General features: G+C 38.3%; 1 protein-coding gene and 2 pseudogenes across 3 annotated transcripts in view; 1 reads left to right on the top strand and 2 right to left on the bottom strand.

The window, feature by feature from the left end:
• Nucleotides 1–1,355: 1,355 nt before the first annotated feature.
• LOC126610856 (beta-amyrin synthase-like) lies at nt 1,356–7,067 on the bottom strand (annotated as a pseudogene).
• The window catches only part of LOC126610855 (beta-amyrin synthase-like), a 59,143-nt gene continuing 33,795 nt past the window's right edge, over nt 1,356–26,703 (bottom strand). For 2 of the 3 annotated variants that reach the window (XR_007618626.1, XR_007618625.1), the window contains one exon: nt 1,356–1,486. Coding sequence is in view for 1 of the 3 variants with exons in the window: in XM_050279003.1 (XP_050134960.1) it covers nt 18,375–18,479 (105 nt within the window). In the remaining 2 variants the exon portion in view is untranslated. Of the gene's footprint in view, nt 1,487–18,283; nt 18,480–26,703 lie in introns of those variants that run through there. The other variant, XM_050279003.1, reaches the window with a different exon arrangement.
• LOC126610865 (cycloartenol synthase-like) lies at nt 11,732–18,180 on the top strand (annotated as a pseudogene).

Genomic DNA, 26,703 nt, shown 5'->3' with positions numbered 1-26,703 from the left:
GCCATTTTCACTCAAGCAGTGAGGTTCTTCTTCACATTAACCAAAAACTTCTCATTTCCTGTCATATTATTACTACACCCACTGTCAATGTATCATGTGCTGTTAACTTTCACATATGTGACTGCATTAGATGCATAGAAAAGAGTTCCAAGTTCATCCACTTGATTTGCATAATTTGCCTTCTGCACAATTTTTTATTTCCATTGCAGTTTCTAGCTTTGTGACCAAACTTGCCACATCTAGTACACTTAGGCTTTCCTTCAAACCAACATTTATCATAATGAAGTTTATCACAGTGCTTACAGGCATTCATGTTATACTCTTGTCCTGCAATTTTTTTTGGTACAAAAAGTGTCTATTTTCCCATTTATTCCCCTTATTTTTCCAATTCTTTATTGTCCTTTGATTGCCAGAAAAACCACTAGTTTAGGGAATTTTGATCCTACATTCAAACTAGCAAAAGCTCTCTCAATGGAGCTCTCAGCATTCCTATCCAACCGTTGCTCAAAACCCTTCAAGGATGCAACAACTTCTTGCACTTTTAGCGTATCCAGATCCTTAGAATGCTCAATCACCTAACATATAGAATCACAGGACCTAGGCAAGCTAATAAGCAATTTTTGTACTACTCTTTCTCTATATAACTCTTCACCATAACTCTTCATTTGATTAATGATATCAAACAAACGAGTAAGATACACATAAAGGGATTCATCATCTCTCATTCTAGTGTATTCAAAATCTCTACGTAATGCTTGTAATTTCACACTCCTAACCTGGTTATCACCTCTGAATTCTTGCAGTAATATTTCCGAAGCTCCCTTTGATGTTTCTTCATTTGAGATTGTGGGAAAGATTTGACCAGAGACGACTCCTTGAATCAATCCAAGGGCCTTGGCATCCTTCATCAGCACCTCAACTAGAGTGTTTGATTCCTCATCCTTTGCATCAGTGGCTCTTTTAGCCAGATCCTTCTTCGATTTAGGAACTTCAAACCCTTTCTCAATGAGATCCCAAGGTCCATGAGATTGAGAATGGTGTTCATTTTGATTCTCCAGAGTTCGTAGTTTTCACCATTGAAAACTGCTGTACTAAGTTCAGAACTAGTTGATCCAGCCATGTTAGACTTGGGACGGATTTCAGTGTCTATAAAGCTCAGTATTGCAAAGATGAAGCTCAATGTGAGCTTGATTCTACAAGCACAAATTCACTCCTAGATGAAAGTTTAATCGAACTTAGGCTCTGAGGCCATATTAGATTCTGTAATTTGGGTGGTTTATGATGGTTTTATTGCAATAATATTCAACAAGAACTTGAAATGAAGAAAGTTGCAGAGAACAATGGAGAGGGAGAGAGGTAGAAGATGATGGTGCTGTTACACCAATTCCTTAATTACCGGTAAAGCATTACAAGCATGTAAGGTGTGAGAGGCCATAGGCTTATAACCAAACAAACAGAACTGATCATGTGCAATGCACATGGATTACTTAGTGACTCATCCAACATGACAGATGGCACACATGAAACCTATGAGCTTATTATAATCCATTTACACTGAAATACAAAGCTTTTCAAATGAATCAAAACATTATTTTCTTCATGAACATGGCTGCAAAGCTTAGACATCAACGAACGGAACCCGCCTGCGGTATTCTGCAAGTGCCCACATGGGAAAGATATTTCTATAAGCTGCATAATGTAGCATGCAGTTCTTCAAGAATACTCCAGTGATTTCCTGCCATATATAATTAGTTGTTAGAAGTGTTGGATTTTTGGATTGCCAGGCTCATCCTACTCTAACGACACCGATACTGTCCCAACTTAACCACCTGCTCAATTTGTCATGTGTGAGGTTTTACCACAAAATGCCTCAACATTAGTTAGAGTAGGGTAATCCTGTTTAAACCCATTGGGTTTCTTTGAACCCACCGATGTGGGACTTCAACAAGAAGTTATACAACGTTTCAAGTAAAAATTTGAGCATACGTATAGACAAACACAACATGATGTGCTATTTTGTGTTTCATATTTGTACTCGTCAAGCTTGCAATGCAAGTAATACTAAGGCAATTTATTTATTTTTTTTAATTATGGTTGGAACTAATGTGGTAAGCAAGATACCTGCTGAGGAAAATCACCATTTTCCATCTGAGAATTGATTATCAACTTTGCTGCACGATGAAGGGGTGTGGGGTCTCTTTCCGCCTGCCCTGCATGAATCAAACCCATCATAGCCCAAGCTGTGTGTACTAAATTTGATCTATTTCCTTCAAGAGGAACGTACTCCTGTATCACCCGCCATAGAGTGAAATACTTTAGTCCAAGACAATGAGATTAATTAAGAAATACTTGCAGCTAGCTTCAATCATAATCCACCTCTCATATTTTACCTTTTTTGGACATGAAAGGTAGCTCTCTCCCCAACCACCATTCTCTTTCTGGATTGCGAGTAGAAAACTAATAGCTTTGCGCATGGCTGCACAATTGTTGAAGGTCTTACCAGCAGCAGTTAGCCCTCCAAGAGCAAACCAGGTACCATATGTGAAGCAAACTCCCCAATTCCCGTACCTGTGCAAACGTTTCTTCACTAAGTTCTTTTTCTTCTCTAGTTTTTAATGAAAGAAAATTATATAATCAAATTTTGATTTAATCATATGATATACCATGAACCATCTGCCATTTGTACATTTTCAAGGTACAGTGCAGCAGCGGTAATAAATTGATCAATCTCTTCCTTCCTATGGCCAGGGTATAACTTCTTAAACAAAACTAAAGCCTGGATTGCAGATGAAGTGCACTCAACGTATTCATGCTCAACCACAATGTCCGCCAAGAATTCTGTGGGATTCAACATCTGAGGGGAAAAAAAGGACAATATCCTAGTAAGTATTTACTAAATAATAATGATTTGAAAAATTTTAGTTTGTTACGCATCTGGCTAAGTTCGACAACATGACTCCAATTCTTTTTAAATTCTTACTTCTAACCATTCTGCTGCTCCTGCTGGTTCCCAGGCTGCTAAGCCACCATTCTTACTCTACAATGAGAAATACAGTTAGATTTGTAATGACTAGAGAGACCTAATAGACCATGCACTGAAGAAAAAATGTATTGAAATGTTAAAAGTTTTCAAAACTTTTAAAGTAAGGCAGCCATGCATTAGATCCAAATTTGATTACGGCAACAAAATGCAACTCAAACTCATATCTATGACTGTCAGAAATAATTGTTGTCACCTGTAGGGAAATTAGGACATTGACAGCATCGTATAACTGCTCAGGCTCCATTTTTTCACCAACTATCTCTGGTGGCATCATCGATAAAAGCAGGCAACACTGTAGATGGGGTTATGGTGAGAAAAATTGAGATAACATTTTAGACAACTAAGTTGAATTTGTTACCTTTAAACCCTCTGCAGTGCAATCAGAAACTTGCCATCCATGGTCTTGATCAGAGAAAGTCCACGATCCTTTGGAAATGTGGCGGTACATGCTTTTGAAGTCACCCGACGGATTGTCCTTGACCTTAACAATTTCAATCCAAAACAGTCACTAGTTAGAACAAAATAATGGATGCACATTTACATTTTACAAATATGAAAGTTGAATTGACTATATAAAAACGAACCTGAGATTTCTTGACGAAGTCATGTCCTCTAGCAAGCGTGGGTGCAATTTCATCAGTTAGATTGGAAGCAAGCAAAGCTTGAATGGCAAGACCAGTATCCCACTGTTGACTGCCAAAACTCTGCATGTATCAATAAAATGTATCAATTTATAATGTTTTCTAATGATTTAGAAGAGTGAACTTTTGAAACAGAAAAAAAAGGATCAAGAACAATTCATCGTATCATATACTGTATTAACAAAATGTGCACTAACTTGCATCTTCATCCCATCCTCAGCAACCCATAAATAATCTGTTATCCTGGCAAGATGCTTTTTAAAATAATCCCCATTTGGATCTTCCACCCAACAAGCTAGCATGCATAACACCTTTTCCACACATCCATGGGTAATGTATCTGCTGTTTTCATCTTCATAATGAACATGCTCCATTGTTACTTCAAGAGCCCTTTTCCTGATCAGCTTGTTAAACGGCCAGCGAGTAAGAAGAGGCTCTGTACATACGTACAGACTATCCCATAGAAAGTCCTGTATCCAAGGATGAGGGTTGTAGATGTCCACCTGCGATCAAATTATTACTGCAATCAGTTTATTTACCAAAACAAGAAAACATGAACTAATTAGCTAACTTAATCAAGTTAAACTCACTTTAGCACAGTGATGACGCACTCCCTTCCAATTAATTTCGTCATAAGGTTGAGCATAGAGTTCTTCCCTTAATTGTAGTATGAGAGGTGTTATTGGACCAACAAATCTTTTGCCATATAAATATGACATAGGCATGTAAACACTCCTACAGTAGCACCACATTTTTCCTGCATTTGCATGATGTAGAAGATAATAAAAAAGAAGACTATAGGTAGAGAGAGACTAATTAAATCAATCAACATGTGAAAGATTGAATTATTTGTACTTGTGGTGTCCGGAATTGTGCCAACCTGGATGCATAGGAAGAAATGAAGGCAGAATCCAAAACTCTGGGGGCATTGGATTGCTTCCGGACCACTCAAACACACCAAGTATCTACAAGAATCAATTAAGCAAGATTAATTAGAAAGGGCAATGCTTTTACATAGTTGCAGTCTCAAACAGCACTAGTACTAAATTGAAGCAACTATTCACGTTTTATTTTCGATAAAAAGAAAGTATCGTTACATTGATGAAGTAAACGCAATTTAGACACACAATGCCAAATATGACTCCATCATTCTTCAATATTTGACTTAATCTGTTGTTAATAGGGGCCTACCACTATTATAGAGTGTATCAACAATAATGTTAGTTTTGTGTGTCTAACTAACATTATTAAGAATTAAGAGTGATACATCTTTATACATTGTTGATATTGCTCCATTATCGACAGCAAATAATCTCATGTAATTCAGCTATATATGGCATAGATAAAGTATCAATATGTTGTTGACGATTTGCGTAGTGATAGTGCTATTTAAGAACAGTTAACTGAAGCCTAATAAAAGCAATTAGTCTTAGTGTTGCACATAGGCATACCGAAAGCCAAGTTTTACCCCAAGAGGGAATGTGGGTAACACTGCCATGATCAAGAATCCACTTTCTAGCTCTTGCACAAGCATTGTCTTGGCCACCATCAGGGCCTTCTCCAAGAATACGCATACAAATGTAGTTGAGAGCTGTGCAGAACATGGTGCTGTGTCCTTCAATGTGTAATCCCCAACCACCATCTTGGTTCTGAAATACCCGAAAAAGTAATGCGTATTAATTAGCATTATTTATTCAGTTTTTTTTTATACGAGCGGGACTTCGGATGTAGAAGTGAAAACTCTTGGGCAACTTCACTGCAACCCTTGTTAGTAGTTTAACACAAATAAGCACATTTTGAAAAATTAAAATTTGATGCAATTCATGTGAACAAAGACCAATACACACACACACACACACACACATATATATATATATATACATATTTATGTACCTGATGATAGTATATGTAACGCAAAATTTCTTTGCGGTGTTCTGCAGGGAATACAGTAATAAGATGTCCCGTAATGTAAGTGCACATGACCTGCAAATTTTGAGTAGGAAATTGGAAAGTAATTAGTAACCTCCTAAAATTTGAACTTTGGTAAAAACTCGAGAATATATGTGCTATATATTTTTAAGCCCCAAAACGGGAACATGAGATTCAAATAACATGATAGTAAATAGTAAATGCTCACCAAAGGAGGAAGACAAAACAACGGGCCGGCATTTTCAGCCGGCCAATGGCCATCACTAGCTTGCAAGGCTGAAAAGAAGTGGACAGACCTTCTCAATGTAGCGGTGGCCTTTTCGTATGTGATTTCCTCTCCATCCTCAACTTTCACTGGGGAAATTGTCTGTTTGAAGTTCTTCTCTCTTAGGAACTGTCGGTTAGTGAACAAAAAATTTAGAGCGATACTAATGAGAGGGTTAAAGTTATGATGATGTTATTATTACTAATTAAATGTTATTAAACCCTAAAATTTTAATGGTGTTGCCCATCAGATAGGAAATGAAAACTTGTAAGTACCAGAAACAAGACAAACAAGAAGTAGATGTTTGTTTGTTTGTTTGGTGGTTTGTTCTTTTTACAACTTGATGTGCACCTGCCGAACAAGGCTCCTTTCTTTTCCCCAACTAGGAATAAGATCGAGAGAAGCCCAAAAGCCCCCAACCAAGAACGGGTATATTTATATTAAGGGGTGGGGAATAAATCGGTATCAAACTCGACATTACAAGATTCGAACATAAGTACGTGAAGACGAATATTATTAAATCCTAGTACCAAGAACGGTATATTCATCTTGAGAATGTTACTTGTTACCAAAACCGTTGATCATGTTCAACGAACATAGCTTACAACTTTCATCGTATTGTGCTCTCCTACATATGGTTGACTAAACAATCTCTAAATTAATTTTTTTTTCATTTTTTGCAAACAAAATCTTTAGATGATGTGAAAAAGTAAAATAACGTCTCTGATTATGCAATTATTATACGGTACGTTAATAATAAGTGGTGGATAAGTAGGTGCACCTATAGAGTGGGCACATGTATTGTTTCTAATTGAAAACTACATGGGTGGAACCAAGATAACTAGAACTCACATTTAGTAGAAACATGATCAAATAAGTATCATAGGTTCATATTGGTGGGAAATGTTATTCTTGTCAAATTGTGGCTTTTATTTGCAGTAAACTAATTGACAACATTATAAGTTTGGACGAACTAATTAAAGTATACCTGCATTCGCCATAGGAGGTCACTATTGGGCTTAACTTGATAGCGATTATTGTAGAAATGAAGACGAGCTTCTTCCACCTCAGCTCGCTCTTCGGTAGTTCCTGCTTCAGGGTCAAACTCAAATATCTGCCTACCCACGAAGTTGTTTGTGCTGTAGATGTATGGATCATTGCCACCATCTGCAACCTTAAGCTTCTACATTTTTCAATATGCTTTATTTCTTTCTTCTTATCAAGCACCTGTTTCATGCAAGCAATTTATAAGTCACAATCTATCTTTAGAGAAAGTGTAACTCGCACACTCATTTTTACCTCCTACATACCTTATTAATTTTTAGTCAATGATCTTCTTCAATTCATTTGATTTGACAGTCGAAAATTAAGAAGTGTTCAAAAATGGGTATGGATAGCACTACCCTATTTATATCATCACTTAGAGAGAGAGAGAGAGAGAGAGAGGGAGAGAGAGAAAGAGCTGTATATAGAAATGTAACTATGCTTTCAATAGGCGAATGTATAAGTGAACTTCCTTTCTATATATATAGATAAAAACTTAACAGTTTTCTTAATGTGATCACCTTCCCTTGGATATATATAGATAGAAAGTTAACTGTTTCCTTAAATGCTTTGTTATTAAGAAGTTATTGTGTGGAAAGTAGGTTTATTTTGATTGCAATAAAATAAATAAATTAATTGAGTTTATTTTCTTAAATCTTACGCATCCATAATAATAATTTTTATGAATATTATTATAAATTTGATATGTACGATCAAATTCGGTTATCATTCTAAAATCATATGATAGTATACTAATGCTAAGTATAATCATTTTTTTTAATACAAGTATAACCAAAATTTTATCAAGGAAAGAGATTAAAAAGATAACAAACAAAGAGTATCAAATATTAATTTTAGGGATACTTTGGATGCGGTCCCTAATCTTTAACATTCTTTGATTAAAACCTTAATAGTATTCAAAGTTTGATCAAAGTCCGTTGACTTTGTACACCTCATTATATTACTATTAATATTTATATTTTTATAATTTTGACATTAATTGTTTGATATTTTATGAGATTTATAATCCTATAAATTTAAAATTCCTCATTATAATACTATTAGAAACGGTTACAATAAAAAAATTCAAACATTTTGATTTAATAAATGGATAAAAACTATTTAAAAATAAGAAATAATAAATGGCAAAAGAATGTATCCATAGTGTTAAAAAAATTGGTACATTTTACAAAAAAATAGGTACATTTCACATATAACAATGTGGTACATTAATAAAGAAGAATTGGTACATTATAAATAAATTAGGATACAAATAAAAGATTAAAAAATTATGAGTACAAATGAATTTTATAAAAATATAGGTGCTAAAAGAAATTAATACATGAGTACAAAATAAAACTAAAAAGAAAATACTACAAATTTTTTTAAAATGTTGCAAATTAAAAGCGGGTACAAACTAAAAATATAAATTTATGATACAAAGTTTAGGCATAAAACATAAATATACCATATGTAATTTTTATATCATTAATTAAATATACAATGTCACGTGAAGGTATACACATAGATACAAACATAAATAAAACTTTAAAAAATTAGGCACAAAAAGAAACTAATATATGGGTACAAATAAAAAATGAAAGGAAAATTGGTATAAATTAAAAAATATTTGCAAATTAAAAATAGGTACAAACTAAAAATAAAAATATACGATAAAAAATTTAGCCATAAATATAAATATAATAATTGTAGCATTTTTAACACTAAATGAATATATTTAAAAATAAAAATATTTTATTATTCAAATAATTAATGATGTTATTAATACCAAAGATCTTGATCAAAAATTGAAAATGAATAAAATTTTAATCAATGGAGTAACAAAAATAAGAATGTGAACCTAATTTTCCCTTGATTTTAATTTACTGAAAAAGTCAAACAAATTGTTAGGTACCTTTAAGGCCTGATTTTGATTTACTGAAAAAGTCAAACAAATTGTTAGGTACCTTTAAGGCCAAGTTGTTTGGACTGAAAACATTTGTTAGGCACGTTTCAGCCCAACCTACTAAACTTTAACTAATGACTTAATGGGTATTTAATTATGTTACAAGTGAACAGTGTGCGGTCCGGGTTTTCAAAAGTACCTTATGATGTAGCAATGTGAAAGTCAAAGATACCTTTTTTCACATTGAAAGAAGGTAATTCAATTGATTTTTTAGGTAAATATCAATTTACTACCTTTATGTTTCGTGATTTTTAACATTTAGTACATTAAGTTTTTTTCGTTTTAAAGTCATATTTAAAGTGTAAATTTTGGAATAATTTCATATATCCGTTAGTCAAACTGTTAAGTCTCCTATTAACTGATGACGTGGCGTCTATGTGGACAATGACTGGACACCATATCATTAAAGAGTCCATATGAAAATTAAAAATTCAAAAATAAATTATTCAATAAAAAATAAAAAAAATAAAAACACCTTCGTCTTCCCCAAATTCCACCCGTGCACACCCACCCCTTTCCTTTTCTCCAATTCTCTCAATCTCTGATTCGTCCTGTGAGCTCGATTCCTGAGGAGGAAGACGATGGCGGCGTACAGATGGAAGTACTTCGAGGAGAACGAAGACCGTCCCGAAAAACCTCGAAGCTATGGCTTCACAGAAATGAGAGGCCCCCATTACTCCCTCTTGAGCCAAAACGTCCTCCAGGTACTTCCCAAAATTTCATCTTTCTTTTTCCTTGGATTCATTTCATCATCATTTTTTGCTTTTGGGTTTTTCACAAAATGTTGTTCTGCTATGTAAATTTCAAAATTTTGGCTTGCCCCCATTCAAAATTTCAAATTTTTGCTTTTCTTTCCAGATTTTAGGACTTGGGTTTTTGAATTTGTGGAAAAGTTGATGTGGGTTTTATCATAATTTGTTGTAATTACCACCCCCAACACTCTTCCTCTCGCACCACTCCTACCCGGACTCCCGCAACTCCTCCCCTCGCTCCCGCGACTCTTTCTCTCTCCCCATTCCAAAAGTGGCCCAATTTTCAGCAAAATCCAAAAGGTTCAAACTTCAACAGTACCTGGCTGCAAGATTGGTGATGTAAACAACAGAGGGAGTGTTCTCCTAAAAGAGCTGAACCGTGGCGAGGTCATCGGACTGCAGCTTCCTCGGCGGAGTGACGACGAAAGCAGAGGCCGGATCCACATCGGCGAAAACGGAAAATGGCATTGTCTCCAGGGGGGGCTTGGGGACGGGTCGGCTGTGGACAGCCAACGACGAGGGTTGGGGTGCAGGAGAAGGAGGAGGAAGAAGAGGGTTGGGGTTAGGAGGGGAATGGTGGAGGAGGTGGTGGTATGGAGAGGAATGGTGGAGGTGTTGCGGGTTGCAGAGGAGAGATGGAAGGCAGGGAGGGGGTTTTTTGGGGAGGGGGGGGGGGGTTTTTTTTTTTTTTGTAATTTGTAATTTTTAATTTGTAATTTTTTTAATATTCAAGTAGGCCTCTATTGACATGTGGCATCCAGTCATTATCCACATAAGCACTACGTCATTAGTTAATGAAAAATTTAACAGTTCGACTAACGGATGTATGAGATTGTTCCAAAATTTACACTTTAGGTATGACTCTAAAACGAAAAAAACTTGATGTACTAAATGTTGAAAACCACTAAACATGAGGGTAGTAAATTGAGATTTACCTTTTTTTTTATTTTCAGAAGACAGTTGCTATCTGGTGGAAAAATTGTAGTTTCAAAGGGACAAAAGCTCGAGCTGCGAGATGAAAAACTCATCCTCTGGCAATAGTCAAATCATCAACTTATTGGGTCATAGGGAATGAACTAAGAGGGAAGTATAAATGATCTCTTCCACTAAGGTCATCAAATCAAATGATCCGGATCTTTGAAATTTGATTTAATAACTAAAATTATTATAATTTTTAAAAGAAACTCCTGTTTTTAGTCATTGGATTAAATTTCAAAAGTCCAGATCACTTGATCCGATAGTCTTTATAGAAGAGATCAAAGCTCTGCACAAAAAAACACTCACTCAACGCAAAAAGACTTCAAACCTACTTTTTACAAATTCTTTTTGTTGTTTAGACACTAATTTTTTTAGGAAATTTTAACGAAAAGCTCCTGATACTGTTCACTTTAACGAAAAATCATATTTTTACACTAAAAAGTTAATACTGGTATTATTCATTTTACCCTTTATTTTGTCTTTATCGTTAAAATTCATAGTTTTCAAGTTCTTTTCATTAATTTTCATTTTTCTTTATAGCTCTGCAATATCACTTCTAGAATCGATTTTTTGTATTAACTTCCTTTCTAAAAAAAATTCCCTTGCTTGCAAGAATTTGCCTATTAGTAGTTGTCTGAATAGGTTTAAACTTTGCCTGAATACTTGTATTTGTCATTTCTTTTCAAATTATTAGCCTTATATGCAATTTACTATCTTGTTAATTAACATTTGATGAACATCTAACCATCCTTTACTTCCCAGTCTTTCCTTTCTATCATTACTTGCATTACTTTTTGTCTTTCAATTTACTGTGCAGTTGCAAACTAAGATCCGATTAGTTTAGGATTGTCTCTTGGCATAAACACAAATAAAATACAAAATCCTTGGTGACAAGGCATAGGAAAAAAACTTAACTACAGATTAAACCCCTCTAGGGCACAATCTTATGATAAAGAAGTTCAATTTATATGTGACGCAAGCAAATGATCTAATACTTATTTTTTTAATATTGAAGAAGTTACCGAATTTAAATCCCCTTCAAATACCAATTGTTTTAAGAAAAGTAACTTTCAACTAAAAAAGACAACTCTTATAGTGGGAAAAACCAAAAAGACAACTCTTGTAATTTTGAGTCGAACTACTTCTTTATTTTTATGGTGAAAACTTATTTAATTTTAAGTATAATGAAATGAGTATACTGTTATATAAAACAAATATTTAACTATTTATTAGAAGAATAATGATTTTTTCCGTAAATACACAATGATTGATGTGCTCACATGGCCAACAAAAAGAAAGAAAGAAAAGAAAACTAATAAAAAGGGTTTGAAAATTTTGAATTTTAGTAATAAAGATAAAATAAATGATAAAGTAAATATTATCAAAATTGACTTTTTAATGTAAAATATAATTTTCGAAAAAAATCTCAAAAATTGATGCGTTCTCAACTTCACGCGGATTTAGCGACGTATGCAAAGTACATACAATCTCATTGGCAGAGAGAGAGAGAGAACAAAGTAAAAAATGTGGAAGCTGAAGGTAGGGGCAGAGACAGTGGGAGGAGAAGGTGGCGGTCAATGGCTGAAGAGTGTGAACAACCGCTTGGGCCGCCAGGTGTGGGAGTTCCACCCAGAGACTGGAACCCCAGAAGAGCTTCAGCAAATTGAAGATGCCCGCAAGGCTTTCTGGAACCACCGTTTTGAAAGGCGGCACAGCTCGGACCTCCTCATGAGAATTCAGGTTATTTCATCTGGGTTTTTCTTCATTTTTCAATTCATCGACACTTTTTCTCAAGAAATTGAATATACTGCATATGGGTGAAAAAAGGTTAATTATTTACTGAAATTTGAATGCAAACTGTTCAAATTATGGTTGCGGTGCTCTGGATCATTGAATTATGTATAACATCAGTTAGAACTGTGCTCTATTTGACAATGCTGTTGAACAATGCGGTCGGGTTTTTCACACAGTATTGTAGAAACTAGGATTTCATTTGTAGTATTAGGCATTGTAAGTCTGAATGATGTTTTTCTTTCGGGTGATCTGTGTTTGAGATACCATGTTCTCCAATTGAGCTCTTTGAGGTGTTTTTGTATAAAACTTAAAGTTGTCAGTGTGTTTTATCCATTCTTAGAGTTAGTGTCCTCAATTATGTCTAATTTGTTAAACCCTTTCCAATATGAGTGAAGAATTTTAGTGGTTTTGGGCCAAATCGTATGAGTTTTGAATGTTTTGTAAAACTACTTTCCATTTTTTATGTATGTGTTTTGTTCTTATTTTTGAAATGTAGTTTGCAAAGGAGAATCCATGTGCCAATAATCTACCACAACTCAAAGTTAAAGATCAAGAAGAGGTGACGGAAGAGGCAGTGACAACCACATTATGAAGGGCTGTCAGTTTCTATTCAACAATCCAGGCGCATGACGGTCATTGGGCTGGGGATTATGGGGTCCCATGTTTCTGCTTCCTGGTTTGGTAAGGGAGAAAAGTAGTAATCACTGTGTAATCCAGAAGATGAAAATAGGAAAATCTGTATGTCATGGTTAAACATGAGAAATAAATTTGACGTTCCTAAAGATGGCTGCATATTCATTTCGGAACTTCACAGCCTTTCTTCTTAGTGAAAAATAAATTAACCAAGATTGTTTTTTTTACCCTTTATTATTTGGTCCATTCGGTAGTTGTTGCGTGACTAAGTATTACTTACCAATTGCAACAGATCATTACACTTTCAATTATTGGAGCTCCAAATGCTGTGTTATTGAAAGAGCATCAACGTGAGATGTGCAGATATCTCTATAATCATCAGGTAAGAATGGTTTTCATGAAATTAATGCCTTTTAAGAAAGCTTCGATTTCCGTATAGAAAAATGAAGAAATTCACTGATGAATTGTTTTTGCAGAATGAAGATGGGGGATGGGGTCTGCATATTGAGGGGCCAAGTACCATGTTTGGCACTGCACTTAATTATGTCACTTTGAGGTTGCTTGGTGAAGGTGCTGATGATGGACAGGGAGCAATCGAACTAGCACGCAAGTGGATATTAGACCATGGTGGCATGACTGCAGTTACTTCATGGGGGAAAATGTGGCTTTCAGTATGAACTCAGTGTTTTTCTTGTTGGATTCTACCAAGGGTGTAGTCTTTTAAAAATATTAGCTGACTCTTTGGTGGTTATAGGTACTTGGGGCATATGAATGGTCTGGGAATAATCCACTTCCGCCTGAAGTGTGGCTATTTCCTTACTCTCTTCCATTTCATCCAGGTCTCTGATCATTATCGTTACGTTTGACATTGATGCTATATGTTCCTTCTAGGCAGGATAGAAGAAATTCAAGCCTCCTTTCATAAAAATATATCGATCAAATAAATAACATAGGTCCCATTAACACTATTATGTTCATACACTTGTCAATGTTGTTAACTGCCTAACTGCTACTCTTTACAGTTTATGAATTTTCAAATTTTCCACATACAGGAAGAATGTGGTGTCATTGCCGAATGGTGTATTTGCCCATGTCATATTTGTATGGGAAGAGGTTTGTTGGACCTATCACACCCACAATCCGGTCATTGAGGAAGGAGCTTTATACAGTCCCCTATCATGAAGTTGATTGGAATAATGCTCGCAATCTACATGCAGAGGTTGGTAAGAAACATCTGCGTACTCTGCTTTTTCCAGCTCCCCTGCATAAAAGTCCCGTGCTTGTGAGTTTAATTATACATTTTTTTACTTTTCATAGGGCTATTCACAGGTGAAATACATGATAGCTATTTGTAAAAGTACATTTTTTATTTAGGGATTTAGTCCGACGGATGTTTAATTGTTAGATTGCTTTCCTATAACTCTTCAAATACAATATACCACAATTTCTGCATCTGTTTTACCGGATTTTAGTTGTACAGGTAATTATTGATGACAATTCATTTTGCATATGTTTTTAATTCTTACCTGGATGTTTTAAACGACTTCTAGGAAGATCTATACCATCAGCACCCAATGGTACAAGATATCTTGTGGGGGTCTCTTCACTAAGTTTATGAACCTGTTTTCACACGTTGGCCAGCAAAAGAATTGAGGGAGAGTGCTTTGAAGACTGTAATGCAGCATATACATTATGAAGATGAAAATACTCGGTACTTATGCATAGGGCCTGTTAACAAGGTATGTATATGATCATCTGCCAATAGATCCATACATATATTGACAAGGTTGCCATTGGAATTGCTGAATTGACATGTTTCTTTGGTTTACAGATTCATTCAGTATGTAGTTGTGTGCTTCTTGATTGCCTATTTCTTAAATGATGTAGGTGTTAAATATGCTTTTTTGTTGGGCAGAGGATCCAAACTCAGAGGCATTCAAGTTGCATCTCCCGAGAATCCCTGATTATTTATGGATCGCTGAAGATGGCATGATGATGCAGGACAGTTATAGCATTAAATTGGCTGGAACTGATTTTAAGATTCTTCCCATCTCTTCCCGACTCCCTCTTTCTTACCTGAAGCAATCTCAATTTGGTCTGGCATCGCTAGAGTTTGTTACTAACTTAAGACTTTGCTGACATGCTGCTAATTGTGATTTTTATCTAATGTTTTTTTTTCCTTTTACCGCAGGGCTACAATGGAAGTCAAGCATGGGATACTTCTTTTGCCATTCAAGCGATCATATCAACTAACCTTGTTGAAAAGTATGGACCAACTTTAAGAAAAGCGCATCAGTATATCAAAGATTCCCAGGTTTTCGTGAGCAGAAAATTTTACCGTATCATTTAACAATTATGCTCATTATCCTTGCTTGACTGGTACTTTTGCTTTGAAGGTTTTAGAAGATTGTCCCGGAGATCTGAACTTTTGGTATCGTCACATTTCAAAAGGTGCTTGGCCATTCTCAACCGCCGATCATGGATGGCCTATCTCTGACTGCACAGCAGAAGTGCTGAAGGTAGCTTGCACACTCAGCATTTCACATACAGACATTCTTTTTATTACAAATTTAATATTTACTTCTTTGTGCAGGCTGCCTTATTACTATCAAAACTTCCAGCAGAAACAGTTGGGGACTCATTAGATATAAAGCGTTTTTATGATGCAGTAAATGTTACCCTTTCCTTACAGGTAAATCACTGGCTGTACGGGAGTTGAATCCTACCGGACATAATGTGTCAACCTGTATTCTCTTTATAATTTATATTTTCAAAAGAACCCTCCTTGTCAATATGTCACGATTCGTATCAGCAGCTCAGCTCAAGTCTTAATTTGTTGACAGAGTATTTACATATTCCTGCATTTTGGTTTTATGAGTATTTAACTATTCCCCTAATCTTTGGATTCTTGAAGTACTGTGGAATGACGATGGTGGTTTTGCAACTTATGAACTAACTAGATCATACCAGTGGTTGGAGGTAAGTATCATTTATATGCTGCCTAGCCTGCTCATGTTTTTTACCATCATCTAATATGAATCCATAATGCATATGCTTAACTCTATCCTATTTTCAGCTAATCAACCCGGCCGAAACTTTTGGTGACATTGTTATTGATTATCCGTAAGATTTCTGTACACTTTATTTTGAATTTATCCTATATCATGGAAGATGCCTGAAGTCATCTTGACTGGAACGGGGATGCAGATATGTTGAATGCACCTCAGCGGCAATTCAAGCACTTGCATTGTTCAAAAAATTATGTCCTGGGCATAGGAGTGAAGAAATAGAAAACTGTATTGCTCGTGCTGGAAAGTTCATTGAAACGATACAAGCAACAGACGGATCTTGGTTTGTAACCGAATTCAATTAAAAATACGTGCATACATATACAGGGCATTTCATTCGTGTTTGGATGTATGATGGCTGAATGGTTTTGGTTGTATTGACTTCGATGTGTAGTCCAAGTGATCCACGAAGTCAATGCAATCCCGCTAGCAATGGTCTTTGGCATCCACGACTTGCACAATTGAGAACTCATGCATGCATACACATTTATTGCATGATGCTCTCTTGTCAGACAGTCAGACATGTAAATCAGTCAAGTTTAAAACACTGCATATTCGAACATCATTCCATCTTGCCAACAATCTTTATCAACAGTCGAACGACATAACATGTTAGACTGTTTGGTAGGACAGAATCTCTCACCTCTTTCTCCCTCTCTAATGTTTGACAATTTAGAAACATAGTGATCTTGAAAGTAGTCGCACCAATTTACACGGAGATTTATGATAGGTATGGTTCCTGGGGAGTATGCTTGACCTATGCTGGGTGGTTTGGAATAAAAGGGTTGGTTGCTGCGGGAAGGACATAGGAAGACTGCTCTAGCATTTGTAAAGCATGCGACTTTTTGTTATCCAAAGAGCTTTCTTCAGGTGGATGGGGAGAAAGCTATCTATCATGTCAGAACAAGGTTTAATGATTCCTCAAATTTGAAATATACTTTCTTTTGTCTTTCATACCCACGGAGCTTGCTTCATTCCTTCAGTCAATTGCTGGTTTCACGCGCATACTCATGTGGCAAGATGTATGATCTACGTTACACTTGCATCACTCCAATGCTGACTGTTTATATGTCAGGTGTACACAAATCTCAAGGACAATAGGCCACATATAGTTCATACTGCATGGGCTATGTTGGCCCTCATTGGTGCCGGGCAGGTACATTTGGATATCAAATTCATCTCTTCTCCCTCCCATGCGATTTATTAAATTTATCCTTCGAGTTCTTCATCCACTTATCGAACTGGCTGCTGGCTGCTGCATAATGAATCAATGATTTGCAGCTAAACATAGTTTTTGGAACGTTTTACGAATAACTGTATAACTTCCACATGTTGCTGACTTTAATACCTGTATTTTCTTCTCATGTTTGCCTCTTTGAAAGGCTAAGAGAGACCCAACTCCGTTGCATCGGGCAGCTAGGGTACTAATCAATTCTCAAATGGAAAATGGAGATTTCCCTCAAAAGGTAATCTAGCAACTTTTTCCTCAATTTTTCACATAAAGTTCTTTGTACCTTCTTGACCGTGCAATCTACAATTACCAGTTTACATGGTTTTTCTGTCGCCATAGAAATCTATTCTGTTTGGTTTGATTATAGACATGTTAACTGCCATTTTCAACACATCTAGCCAATGTAGAAGAAAACTGTACAGAGAGAAATGCAGGTGTAAAGACCTTTATAAAACAAAAAGATATATCGTGAATCCTTGATAACCCCCTGTGAATTCGAAACTGCATAGCTAATTTTCAACCTATTTGTAACTAGCACTACCAGTAATGTTTTCATTCCCCATACAGGAGATCACTGGTGTTTTCAACAAGAACTGTATGATCAGCTATTCAGCCTACCGAAACATTTTTCCCGTTTGGGCCCTCGGAGAATATCCTTGCCAGGTATTGGACGCCCTCTGAATGATTGTTTATTGTTCAAAGCTTAGTCCTCCGGATAATGAACTGATGTTTATAAACCTGTATGAGAGCTTCAACTCAGCTCAAAACCATGTAATTCTATTGGTAACATACTGCATAATCTTTATGTTTATTAATTCAAAATTGTGTTTGATCTATTCAGAGATAAAAAGAACACTGGAAACAGAATAAATAGTAACAGAATGAGAAAATTTAGCTCAGTAGGGATAAACGCAAAGCTTTTCTTATTCTTTAATTATTCGTAGATACATCGATGTAAACATCCGTGCATGAAGCAACACCGTTGAAGATAGAAATGACCAGAAGACATGAAAAGTAGTAAAAGTACATTTCAACCGGCGATTCGTTTACGCTTTGGAAGGCAACGGAACCCTCCGGCGGTATTATGCAAGAGCCCAGAGCGGGTAGATATTTCGCTGAAGACTCCAGTGATTTCCTGCGGTATAATTCAGTGATTGATTACAAATTTATTCATATTCCAACATGGAATGTTATTATGCATTTGATCTTTTTCCTCATGAGTCTTGCAATGCAAGTTAGGTCTGCACGATGAAGAGGTTCGGGATCTCTTTCTGCATGTTCAGCATGAATCAGACCCATCATAGCCCACGCAGTGTGCAATAAATTTGATTGGTTTCGTTCAAGAGGAACGTATTCCTGTACCACTCACCACCGAGACAGATTCTAAGAATTTCGCTAACCTGACAAGGTTTTAATAAGGCACCTCTCTTGAGCTGGTCATACGCTAATGTGAGCGTTAATTGCAGCTTGATTACTTCAAGCGTCGACTTTGTATTACTGACCTTTTTCTCCGAGACTTTGCGCTTTGTCCCGCATTGGGTTTACCATTGTCAGGTTTTTGTGAGCTTATGTTTTCTTACATGCATTCCTAACATAGATTTGCGTGTGTATTGCCTATACTGATCAAAGACTTCAACAATCATCCGTGAAGACTTGATGAACCTACTTCTTAAGCTTTACACACTCAAGGGAGAGTGTAGTAGCAACAATTTTTCTCTCATGCATTACCCACATGCGACTGGGCTGCACATCAGCTTGTGAAAAACGCACTGCAAGAAGATTATCAATGAACTATTCAATCAGTACAAAGACATTAGAAATGCAGTAGAAAAAGCTGAACAAAGGACTCGGTGTAATTTAAAAATTCTCTCAAATGTATTGCATCTAATCATTTGAAGCCCCTCCATGTTCTTTATGTAGTACATTCTTAACAACTGTGGCCTAAATTCCTAAGAAAGCACCTTGAGCAACATCTCTCACAATATATTCGCCCTATAATACTGTAATTGTAGTCATCCACTAAGAAAATAAATTTTTTATTTTTTATTTTATATTTGATATGTTTTCAGTTTGAACAAGAAGTATAATTTCATCGATTCCAAATAGCCAAATTTTACTTCCTCATCTGATTGATACACTTTTTGTATAATACATAATTTCAACAATTGGCTTTTATGCTTAATATTTTATAGGTAATCACCCAATGTGTGTGGGATAGAGAGGGGGAAGCTAGCCAAATGTGGGATTCCATGGCTAGTTGTATCCGAAAAGTAGCAAAAGAGGTATTAGGAGAGTCCAAGGGCTTTGCCCCACACCAAAAGGAATCTTGGTGGTGGAATGAGGAGGTACAAACAAAGGTGAAGGCTAAGAAGGAATGTTGTAAAGCCTTATACAAGGAGAGGACCGATGAAAATGGTGAAAGGTATAGAAAAGCGAAGCAAGAGGCGAAGAAAGCTGTCAGAGAAGCTAAGTTAGCGGCTTACGACGATATGTATAAACGACTAGATACCAAAGAAGGAGAGTTGGATATCTATAAACTATCTAGAGCAAGGGAAAAGAAGACAAGGGACCTAAACCAAGTGAGGTGCATCAAGGATGAGGATGGAAAGGTTCTTGCTACAAAGAACGCGGTTAAAGACAGATGGAGAGGTTATTTTCATAATCTTTTCAATGAAGGACATGAAATGAGTGCTTCTTTAGGGGAGTTAAGTAGCTCAAAAGAGTGTAGAAACTACTCTTTTTATCGTCGAATCCGGAAGGAAGAAGTGGTTGTAGCTTTGAAGAAGATGAAGCATAAAAAAGCAATAGGCCCAGACAATATACCAATCGAAGTGTGGAAACTTTTGGGAGAGACAGGTATAACATGGCTCACTGACCTTTTCAATAGGATTTTGAAAACGAAGAAGATGCCAAATGAGTGGCGAACGAGCACTTTGGTGCCTATCTACAAGAATAAGGGCGACGTACAAAATTGCATGAACTATAGGGGTATTAAGCTAATGAGTCATACAATGAAGCTCTGGGAGAGAGTCATTGAGCATAGATTGAGGCAAGAGACACGGGTTTCGGACAACCAATTCGGGTTCATGCCAGGGCGCTCAACCATGGAGGCAATCTATCTCTTACGAAGATTGATGGAAAGATATAGAGATGAGAAAAAGGATTTACACATGGTCTTTATAGATTTGGAAAAAGCGTATGATAGGGTCCCAAGAGACATTCTTTGGAGGATTTTAGAGAAGAAAGGAGTACGAGTAGCATATATCCAAGCTATAAAGGATATGTATGAAGGAGCAAAGACTGCCGTAAGAACTCATGAAGGACAAACCGAAAGCTTTCCCATAACTGTAGGATTACATCAAGGCTCATCCTTAAGTCCTTACCTTTTTGCGTTGGTAATGGATGAGTTAACAGGACATATTCAAGATGATATTCCTTGGTGTATGCTTTTCGCAGACGATATAGTGTTGATAGATGAAACTCAGGAAGGGGTAAATGCAAAGCTTAACCTTTGGAGAGAAGTGTTGGAATCTAAAGGTCTTCGCCTAAGCCGATCAAAGACAGAATATATGGAGTGCAAGTTCAGTGCAAATGGAGGCCAAAACGAGTTAGGGGTGAGGATCGGAGATCAAGAAATACCAAAGAGTGACCGTTTTCGTTACCTAGGATCTATCTTGCAAAAGAACGGAGAATTAGATGGAGATCTCAACCATAGAATACAAGCTGGATGGATGAAGTGGAAGAGTGCATCCGGCGTGTTGTGTGACCGCCGTATGCCACTGAAGCTCAAGGGAAAATTTTATAGGACGGCAATAAGGCCGGCGATGCTGTATGGCACAGAATGTTGGGCGGTGAAACATCAACACGTACACAAAATGGGTGTAGTGGAGATGAGGATGCTTCGTTGGATGTGTGGGCACACGAGAAAGGATAAGATTAGGAATGAGGATATCCGGGGTAAAGTAGGAGTAGCCGAAATTGAAGGAAAGATGAGAGAAAATCGGTTACGGTGGTTTGGACATGTGCAAAGAAGGCCTACTGACGCTCCGATTAGAAGATGCGACTATGAGACAGAGGTTCAGGGCCGAAGGGGTAGAGGAAGACCTAGGAAAACTTTGGAAGAGACTCTAAGAAAAGACTTAGAGTACTTGGATCTAACGAAGGACATGACACAGGATCGAGCACAATGGCGTTCTAAGATTCATATAGCCGATCCCACTCAGTGACTTGGATTTTCCAAGTCTCCAACCGAGAAGTTTTCCTCACTCGGGAAATTAAGGGAACACTACCCCAACCTACATGCTCCACTCAGAAAGCTTCAACATACAAGCTTCAACAAAAGAAAATTCAAAGAACTTAGCGAAAAAGGCTTTGGTGTATTTAACACAATACGTTGAAATGAAGGAAAGCTTATTTATTGATATCCCCGATAAGCTACAAATATGTACATATACATGAGTCAAAATAAACACACAAGAGGGAGCCTTCACAAAGGTTGCTTAGGAGAAGTCTCAGCAGTCGGTAGAGCCCCAGAAAGAGAAGGCACCGGAGGGGGATCATTTGGAGCCTCAGTACTGGACAGAACCCTAGAAGGAGGAGGCATCAGAGGTTGATCATTCGGAGCTTCATTACGCGGTACAGCCCCAGAAGACGAAGGCAATAAATGCCTTTGGAACAAACCCACAAATCTCTGATGATCAAGTAAAACCTGACCATCAGTTTCCTTCATTTGGTCCAGCTTCCTCTTCATGTTTGTAGCATAGTCATGTGCGAGCCGGTGCAACTGTTTATTCTCATGCTTGAGCCCTCTAATCTCCTGTTTGAGACTCATCACTTCAGCCGCCAATGATTCAACTTGGCGGGTTCGAGCAAATAGGCGTTAGGCCATATTAGACACAGAACCTGCACACTGAACACTGAGAGCCAGCGAATCCTTAACAGCTAACTCATCAGACCGTTTGGAAAGTAGTCTGTTATCTTTGGGAGTGAGAAGGTTCCTGGCCACCACCGCAGCGGTCATATCATTCTTCATCACGGAATCCCCAACGGTAAGAGGACCAGTAGGGGAGACGAAGGATGGGCGCCATATGTTGTCTGGAGAAGGCGGGGCTGCCTCTTCAACAAGGTTCAAGTCAAAACGACGGTCGGAGGGGCCAAACATTTTCAAAGGTGTTGAAGAGAGAAGAGGTCGGACAAATCAAGATCTTAGAAGTGCAAGAATGAAGCTTCTACTGGTGGAGATTCAAGTGTGCTTTGGAACTTAATGCCAGCCCCTATAAAAATCTGCACTCGACGGAGCTTCAGAAATCGAAGAGGCGCCTGCTCAGAAATCGAAGAGGCGTTTGCTTTCTCAAAAGCTGGGCTGCTTAGAGATCACGAGGGTTGATCTCAGAAATCGAAGAGGCGTTTGCTTTCTCAAAAGTTGGGCTGCTCAAAGACCACGAAGGCCGATCTCAGAAATCAAAGAGGCGCTCGCTTTCTCAAAAGCTGGGCTCCCCAGAGAACACGAGGGCCGATCTCAGAAATCGAAGAGGCACCTACTTTTCCAGCCTTGTCAGCACCTGTCACACGCACACTCAGCTTTGCGGAAATTATGGGCATTCTGTCGAAGACTTCTGGGGAAGTAGAAAACACATGAATCTTACTGTTCAATCACCCATTTCCCACACGCAACAATAGCTCATGGGTACCACAGATAATTTTGCCAAAGTTCTCTGCCAAAGTTGAGCACGTGAAGCTTGCAGCTCCCACTACATCGCTCTGACCAAGAAGGGTAAAAGAATAGCAAAGAAACAACACTAACAAAGTTTAGACCCATAAATTTTGAAGGTCTAGCTACCATATTATTACCCACAAGGGTAAAGGAACAGTACCACTGCTGGATAATTGGAAAGTCCCTGTGTGTCAACCTCTGTGCTTCGTGGCAAGGTAGACTAGCAAACATGCCCAACCTTTACTCACATTCGAGAAAACACTCCCAATAAGATTACTTGCTCCAAAATCGAAGAGGCACCGTCCTCCGAATCTCGAGAGCCAGACTCCCAACATGACTACTTTCTTAAAAATCGAAGAGAGGGTAAAGGAACAGTACCATTGCTGGATAATTGGAAAGTCCCTGTGTGTCAACCTCTGTGCTTCGTGGCAAGGTAGACTAGCAAACATGCCCAACCTTTACTCACATTCGAGAAAACACTCCCAACAAGATTGCTTGCTCCAAAATCGAAGAGGCACCGCCCTCCGAATCTCGAGAGCCAGACTCCCAACATGATTACTTTCTCAAAAATCGAAGAGACACTACTCCCCGAATCTTCGAGAGCCAGACCCCCAGCATGATTGCTTTCTCAAAAATCGATGAGGCATCGTTCTCCGAATCAATCGAAGAGGCGCTCGCTTTCTCAAAAGCTGGGCTGCTCAGAGACCACGAGGGCCGATCTCAGAAATCGAAGAGCCACCTACTTTTCTAGCCTTGTCAGCACCTGTCACACGCACACTCAGCTTTGCAGAAATTATGGGCATTCTGTCGAAGACTTCTGGTGAAGTAGAAAGCACATGAATCTTAATGTTCAATCACCCACTTCCCACACGCAACAATAGCTCATGGGTACCACAGATAACTTTGCCAAAGTTCTCCGCCAAAGTTGAGCACGTGAAGCTTGCAGCTCCCACTACATCGCTCTGACCAAGAAAGGTAAAAGAATAGCAAAGAAACAGCACTAACAAAGTTTAGACACATAAATTTTGAAGGTCTAGCTACCATATTATTACCCACAAGGGTAAAGGAACAGTACCACTGCTGGATAATTGGAAAGTCCTTGTGTGTCAACCTCTGTGCTTCGTGGCAAGGTAGACTAGCAAACATGCCCAACCTTTACTCACATTCGAGAAAACACTCCCAACAAGATTGCTTGCTCCAAAATCGAAGAGGCACCGTCCTCCGAATCTCGAGAGCCAGACTCCCAACATGACTACTTTCTCAAAAGCGAAGAGAGGGTAAAGGAACAGTACCATTGCTGGATAATTGGAAAGTCCCTGTGTGTCAACCTTTGTGCTTCGTGGCAAGGTAGACTAGCAAACATGCCTAACCTTTACTCACATTCGAGACAACACTCCCAACAGGATTGCTTGCTCCAAAATCGAAGAGGCACCGCCCTCCGAATCTCGAGAGCCAGACTCCCAACATGATTACTTCCTCAAAAATCGAAGAGACACTGCTCTCCGAATCTCGAGAGCCAGACCCCCAGCATGATTGCTTTCTCAAAAATCGAAGAGGCATCGTTCTTCGAATCTCGAGAGCCAGATACCACAGACCACTTTTTCAAAGTGCTCTGACAGAGTTAAAACATGTGAAATTGGCAGCTCCCACTACCGTGCTATGACCAAGCAGGGTAAAGGAATAGCATTACTACTTGTTGTTAGGGAGACTCCTATATATGTCGACCTCCATCCCCAACGGACAGGCAGACCTGCAAAAATGCTCAACCCTTCATCATATCTGAGAGGGCACTCCCAACGAAGCCTTTCGAAATATTCAGCTTTCTTTCCCCCCGATAATACCTCTGCAAACAAGCTATACTAGAGCAAGAATATCTCATATCATCAGGGTTAAAAGCAAGAGTATCCCATATCATGCTTTTTCCCTGTCTTTTCCTTTGGCCTTGTTTTTACCTGCAAGACAAGGAGAAAGAGAGCAATCAGTCAGCACTTGGAATCAAGCTTCCAGCCAGGAACTGACTGCCTGGAACCCCTTACCTGATTACTTACCTGGCATTGCTCTCGAGTACTCATCTTCAACATCTTATGTTTCCAGGGAAGATTCCGCATCTGCTTGAGGAACAGATAGGGCAAGTGCGAAGGATACAAGGAAGCATGTGGAGACAAGCGTAACAGCACACGTGCCGATACATCCATTACTCTGTCAAAAGCAAAAGTATCCCATATCAGCAGGGTGGAACGTACTCTAGATTTGATGGACTTGTTTTGACCCTCAAATTCTTCAGTCGGCCTTATACTCTGGAGGAAACCAGAAAACCCTCCAGCTCAGTTCAAGAATAAGCCTGTGGAAAGTTACTTCTTCAAAAGCAAAAGTATCTCATATCATCTCTTCTCATTTTTCTTCTCTTTATCCTTCATGCTGCTGCAAGATGGGGAGAAGGTGAACAATCAGTCGGAGCTCTGATTGCTTACCTTGTCTGTCACCTCTTTCAGCAGACCCCCTAGCTCGGCGACTTGGGGGACTCCTACTACATGGTTTGTATCGCGCTTGACCAAGCCTGAAACTACAAGTAAGCTTCAAGTGAAATTGATACATTACCTTGTGCATCTCCACCAGTTGAAGATACCACCCCTGGATGGAGGAAGAGTACTTCCAGAGAAGATGCCACATCTACCTATGAGACAGATAAGGCAAGTCAAGACGACACCACACTCCGATACTTAGAAGTTTCGTGATTACGAGATCATTCTCCCACAATATTTCCTAATGTCATTTGTACTAAATCATTCACTTGTACTCACTAAAGGAGAGCTTGAACCTATGTACTTGTGTAAACCCTTCACAATTAATGAGAACTCTTCTATTCCGTGGACGTAGCCAATCTGGGTGAACCACGTACATCTTGTGTTTGCTTTCCTATCTCTATCCATTTATATACTTATCCACACTAATGATCGGAGCAATCTAGCGAAGATCACAAAAAGCGACCGTTTTCGCTACCTAGGATCTATCTTGCAAGAGAACGGAGAATTAGATGGAGATCTCAACCATGGAATACGAGCTGGATGGATGAAGTGTAAGAGTGCATCCGGCGTGTTGTGTGACCGTCGTAGGCCACTGAAGCTCAAGGGAAAATTTTATAGGACGGCAATAAGGCCAGCAATGTTGTATGGCACAGAATGTTGGGCGGTGAAGCATCAACACGTACACAAAATGGGTGTAGCGGAGATGAGGATGCTTCGTGGGATGTGTGGGCACACGAGAAAGGATAAGATTGGGAATGAGGATATCCGAGGTAAAGTAGGAATAGCCGAAATTGTAGGAAAGATGAGAGAAAATCGGCTCCGGTGATTTGGACATGTGCAAAGAAGGCCGACTAACGCTCCGGTTCGAAGATGTGACTACGGGACAGAGGTTCAGGGCAGAAGGGGTAGAGGAAGACCTAGGAAAACTTTGGAAGAGACTCTAAGAAAAGACTTAGAGTACTTGGATCTAACGGAGGACATGACACAAAACCGAGCGCAATGGCGTTCTAGGATTCATATAGCCGACCCCACTTAGTGGGAAAAGGCTTTGTTGTTGTTGTTGTTGTATGCAAGAGCTGCACAATACAGAAAAAACCTAATTAGGCTATGGAAGGCAATGG

Source organism: Malus sylvestris, chromosome 17 (genome assembly GCF_916048215.2).
Source record: "Malus sylvestris chromosome 17, drMalSylv7.2, whole genome shotgun sequence".
Classification (NCBI taxonomy): Eukaryota; Viridiplantae; Streptophyta; class Magnoliopsida; order Rosales; family Rosaceae; genus Malus; species Malus sylvestris.
The sequence above is the reverse complement of the archived record's forward strand: the minus strand, read 5'-3'. Positions and strand labels throughout refer to the sequence as shown.